The sequence below is a fragment of the Cucurbita pepo genome, unplaced genomic scaffold (genome assembly GCF_002806865.2).
Source record: "Cucurbita pepo subsp. pepo cultivar mu-cu-16 unplaced genomic scaffold, ASM280686v2 Cp4.1_scaffold000352, whole genome shotgun sequence".
In the NCBI taxonomy this organism is placed as follows: domain Eukaryota; kingdom Viridiplantae; phylum Streptophyta; class Magnoliopsida; order Cucurbitales; family Cucurbitaceae; genus Cucurbita; species Cucurbita pepo.
Window position 1 is genome coordinate 11,916 of NW_019646590.1, and position 5,757 is coordinate 17,672.

At 37.0% G+C, this 5,757-nt stretch overlaps 1 protein-coding gene across 1 annotated transcript; it reads right to left on the reverse strand.

Annotated features, from left to right (window-relative positions):
• Positions 1-3,121: 3,121 nt before the first annotated feature.
• LOC111785051 (probable polyamine oxidase 5) lies at positions 3,122-5,040 on the reverse strand. Its single transcript, XM_023665531.1, has one exon. It carries the CDS (start codon positions 4,910-4,912, stop codon positions 3,305-3,307), a length of 1,608 nt encoding a protein of 535 aa, XP_023521299.1. The 5' UTR covers positions 4,913-5,040; the 3' UTR covers positions 3,122-3,304.
• Between the last annotated feature and the right edge of the window lie 717 nt (positions 5,041-5,757).

The window sequence follows — 5,757 nt, forward strand, 5'->3', positions numbered from 1 at the left end:
GTATTTCGTTCTCCTCCCGAACTCATACGAGATTTTACAAAATAAATCGAACATTTTCTTATTTTAGAGCATGCAAGCTTAGACATTTAAAATTTATGAACCTAATGTCCTAAGCTTATAAGGATTTGATCTTTAGAAAACATTGGTCAAAATGTGACAAAGAAATAAGGACAATTTAATGCCCTAAAACAAAGGGAACACAAGAGGGGGATGGATGAGTTAAGGGATACCCTAAAGAGGTAAGACTCCCACCACACATTGTTAATAAATAAATAAATAAATAAATAAAAGAATTGTTTAGGTTAAAGAGGAATAACAAGTTAAAGTCCTTTTTAAAGCTAAATTTCAACCAACAACAAAAAAGAAGGGCAGATACCAATGAGATAACATAGTTAAATCAATTCAACCCCATTGGCTCTCAGATATTCAACCATTTTTTTTTATATATATATAAAAAAAACTATATATTATATTTATATGTGACATTAAGGGTCCCTCTCCTAGATAATATTTCTTATTAATCTAAGATTTGCCTAAAAAGCAAATTAATTCACATCATTATCTTGTTTTCTTGGTTGGATTTTCCTTAAATTTCATTAGAGTATTGTTGCGGTAAGAACGAGAACTGTGGTTGGATTAGAGGATAAGGGTTTGGGATGGAAGCGAGCCCAAGCTCCGTACTAGTAAATATTGTCTACTTTGGCCCGTTACATACCATCATCAGTCTCACGATTTCAAAACGCATCCGGTAGAGATTGATGTGAGATCTCACAATAGATTCACAAAGAGTAAGAAAAGACGAGCAGCAAGTAGCTTCATCATCCACTCCTAATTCGAGTAAGTAGAACAGGGTTGAATCCATACCCTCGATTCCCGCCTCGAGCCTCGACCCGTTAACACGATTAGTAAAAGTAGTATCGATGACGATACTAGGGAATCGTCGAGAATGGAGACAAGAAGTTTGGGTGACAGCTAGGTCCATGATAATGGAGGAAATCATGAAAGGATGATTGAAGCAGAAGAAGACAGGATGTGGGACATAGATTTTTGGGAGGAAGCCTGCAAAATCTTTACAATAATAATTCACCCTTTTTTTCTCTCTTCCTCTTTCAAATAGTGACTTATACTTCCTTCCTTCCCCTCTCTTTGATTTGACCCTACACTTACACTTATTTGTTTCCAACCCATAATAACTAAAAACAATTTATTTTATTAATATTATTTTTAATTTTTATCGAGGAACAATGATCTCGAGTCAGGTTCAATTATACTTTTAAGCTTGCTTGATCGAGGGACGGTAATTGAGGCAAAACGTTGTTATAACCGAGGAGGAACAGTGATCTCGAGTCAGGTTCAATTATACTTTTAAGCTTGCTTGATCGAGGGACGGTAATTGAGGCAAAACGTTGTTATAACCGAGGATTGTAGTCTCGTTATCGTAATCGTGGAATATATATATTAATATTATTTATATAAAATAGAAATATTGATTGAAGGGTCAATGTGGAGTCCTTATCTGTCTCTACCCAACAAAGTATGGGATTTCCTCTGTGCACAAATCTAAATGGTACCAAGTGGGTAGGGCAAAGTATTTGTTGTCTTTTTTATAGCTAAAATGCCAAAATTTTATGTCTTTTTTTCATACGAGTTCAATTTGAAAAACAATCTCGAAGAAAGAACAAAAGGGGGAGAAATAAAATTACTCGTTTGATTCGAAGGTGTTAGTTAGTAGGCAGTCGAACGCTGCCCTGATTTGTCCAGCTCATTTTTGTTGCTAGTCAAGGCAGCAGTGTAACAACAAAAATAGTATTGTAAGAACCACTGTTGAGCGTTTCGGACGTTCAATCGTACAAGTTTGAGTTGTTTGTGTTTTTTGTAGCAAACGTTATTCAAGTGTGTTGTCTTTCTCGTAGCTAAAATGCCAAAAGTTTATGTCTTTTATCTTAGTTTCATACGAGTTTGATTTGAAAAACAATCTCAAAGAAAGAACAAAAGGGGAAAAATCAAATTACTCGTTTGATTCGAAAGCGTTAGTTAGTGGCCAATCGAACACGGCAAATCTTTGTCGCTAGCCAAGTCAACAATATAACAACAAAAATAGCAGTGTAAAAAACCACTGTTGAGCGTTTCGGACGTTCGATCGTACAAACTCGAATTGTTTGTGTTTCTTTTTTTTGTAGAAGGCGATATCCGAGCGTATTACGTGGATTAGGTGCCCCCAAGTTGTGGAACAAAGAGGGGGAAATGGGAATGAGAATTGGTGTGGGTAATGCCTAGCAAAAGTACTATGAGGAGAGGGAGTGTAGAAGGAGAGAAGACAAAAACGGCGTCGTGTAGGAAAGGAGAAGACCAAAACGGTGTCGTGTAGAAAGAAGAGAAGACCAAAACGGCGTCGTGTAGAAGAAGAGAAGATGAAAACGGTGTCGTGAAGAAGAAGAGAAGACGAAAACGGTGTCGTGTAGAGGGAAAGCAAAAAGGGAAGGATGAATAGATTCCAAGGTGGAAAGGGCCGGGTTTATCGGATCCTGTCCGTTGAATTGAGCAAATCAATATAATAAATACAGTTTGGTTTCTTATGAAGAGAGAGAGATTGAAGAGCAAGTATCCAAAGCTACATTTTTCCTTTCCAAATATACCCTCTACCTATACATATTTTTTAAATTAAAATCTTTAATTTAAATATTTTTCAACTAATTTATAATTAAATATTAAATTTAATTGTCCATAGATTTGATTAGCCCGAAAATGAATATTAAATGTTGACTTAATGCATTATTGTTGCACATCCTTTCAAGTGTCACGTTTTCTTTTATGTCATAATCGGCATCCATTTATTTTTCAACTTCTTTCATACATAAAGATCTAATTAAATAATTAAATCATAAAAGCGATATGATCTTACTAAGGGACAAGAAACTTAGTCCAACGTGTCGGATTCTTACGGGATGAAAATTATTGATTACAAAATCAAGATCAGTATAAGATATACCCTTCTATTTGTGGACATTTTTTTTTTTTAGAATTAAATTTTAGGAGAGACAAGGGTATTTTAGTACATTTGTAGTAAAAAGATGTATTTATTATAAATAATAAGATTTTTCTTTCTTAAAAAGGTAAACACTAAGAATAAAAATATATAATTATATGAATTTTGGAAGAGGTGAAAGATGACGTGACACATGAAGATAGATAATTTGTAAATACCCAATAAAATAAAATAAAAGTGAAAAGACATCTGAAACCCTCGTTTTTTTTTTTTTCTCCTTCTTAAAAAAGAAAAAAAGAAAAAAAAAGAAAAGTAAATTCAAATGCAATTGTAATGATGAAGCAACCTATTGGCCTCTCTAAGGCCACTGAAATAGGCTCCATGTGTGGTGGAATAATGGGTTCTGTGCGTTGCTTCACCTGCAAACAGAATCTGAAGTAATGGAGCTTTTGGGGATTCCTCTGTTCTTGGCAATGGCTCTGCCATGGCGTCCAAATCTTCCCCGCTTGATCCCACTGCAACGTATGAGTATGAGCCTTGAAACAGCGGATCGCTCCCCCATTGGCTCTTCAAGACCTGACTAAAATGGAATTCAACGGTGTCGTTTTGGTTTTTGTGGCCGTTACTCCACCCATTGGAATCTGATTCTGAGTTTTCGTTTTGGGATCTGGGAATTAGGAAGTTGCTGATTGTTGTTGAAACTCCATTGATGATTTCTTCGTCTTTGAGCTTCTCCAGCTGAAGAGCTTCTTCTCCGGCGAACCATGATAATAAAATCGATGAGTTTTGGTAAATTGGTTGCAGAGTTGTGGTTTTTCTCATCCACCATGGTATTCTTTTCCGCCGGAACTCAGATTCCGGCTGGTGGAAAACGAAATTCAGGCAAGGGAATTTGTTGATACTCTTGGGATTATCACTGTCGTTCGCCGGCTGTGATAGCCGGAGAAAAAGCTTGTTAACGACGCCGAATCCCAACCGGGAAATCGCCTCTGTTTTAAACGACGGTAACGGAGGGTTAAACAGAGGTGAATCTTCCCGAGTTCCAGCTTTGAGAACGCCGAGTGAAACGGTGACGATTACATGATCAGCCGATGTATGGGAGCCGTCGGCGAAATGTAGCGTTACCGGAGTTGGAATATTCCGAGATTCCGATTCGGGATTCCATTCGATTTTGGTGACTTTTTTGCCCAATTGAACTAAACCAGGGGGGAGAACAGAGGCGATTGATTCGATTACGCTCAAGTAGCCTTTGGCGATGGTGATTTCCTCGCCGGGGAACATTTGGTACTCACTTTCCGCCACGAAATCCAACGTGGAGAGCTCGCCGGCGGAGGTGTAAGTTCTTTGGTTGTTTTCATACATGGCGAAAATGGCTTCCTCGAGGGCTTTATGGCTCCATTCTCCACACCCATTGACCTCCGTTACGCCATTTTTACTAAGCCAGTACGACTCCAGCCCTTGCCGGAGAAAAGCACCGACGCTGAGTTTATCATAGTTACCTTGCCGGAGAAAATTGGATTCCCCGGCGATTTTTCCCTGAGCGAAATCCATAAGGTTTTTGAAGAGAGTAGAAATGGGGTCGACGGTAGCCGGTGAGAGCTCAACTCCACCTTCTGCAACGGTGGTTGATTGTCCGGAGTAGCCGTCCATGCACTCCCATGGCTGGTCGGAGTTCAGAGCACCGATTCGATCGGCTATTTCATGAATTGGGCTGCCACCGATTCCATGGATCCACGTGGCACCCATCTCTATTCTCTCACCCATAAACTCGGCCGTGTTGATTCTGCCGCCGATTCTTCCACCACCCTCCACGACGGAGATATCAAACAAATGTTGGGAACCCGGCGCCGTGTAGAGCTTATTCGCCGCCATGAGCCCCGCCATTCCGGCGCCAATAATCACAATTTTGGCCTTGTTTTCCACCATTTTTGGAGCTTGAATTCAAAGAGAAAAACCAGAAGAAGAAGAAGAAGAAGAGGGAAAAAGAGATATGGGTGAGAAAAATGAGCAACTGATGAGGGGAACTTATAAGGATGTCTTCTTGTATTTGGCTTCTTCACTTTTTAATTTAATAATTTCAAAACTGAATTAAATTATTTGAAATTTAGTCCAATAAAGACAGGGCTCTACTTTTATTGGAGTTTTTGTTGATTGCAAATATACACAAATTCTTTTTTTATTTATTTATTTATTTATTTATAAAAATTATTTCTTTCAAGAAAATAATAAATCTCAACCCCACTGCCATTAATAACCTTGGCCCCAACCGGTAATACAGTAATTATTTATTTATTTTTACCGTGGCTCACAAAAATCCAAGATTCATATTTTTAATATTTAAATAATTATGGAAAAAGGTACTTTTCTTATTTGTACAAATTTCTTGATTTCTTAACCAAATGATCTTTCTGTGTTTGACCTTTTTTTTTTTCTTTTTTTTTTTAAATAGGTGAAATAAATTTGGGTTTTACATAAAATTAAAAATTAAATTAATATAAATAGAGTGATGGAATATGGAAAAGAAAATAAGGAATAATAATTCAAATATTTTGTTTTGAAAATTGAAATTAGGAAAGTACGTACCGTTCCCTTAGGCCATCTTAATTTTTGGAAGTATACGGCACAAAAAGATTTTGAAGGCAACATACTTTTTAAAGATTTCACTTTTCCAAAGATAATTGGATAAGACTATGGGGATCAAAAGTAAAAGTTTCTCATAAACATGCCTCTATTTGCAATAATATCACTTACTTTATATATATATATATATA

Coding starts and splice junctions, on each gene's coding strand:
- LOC111785051 (XM_023665531.1), bottom strand. CDS start 4,912: ATGGTGGAAAACAAGGCCAAAATTGTGATTATTGGCGCCGGAATGGCG.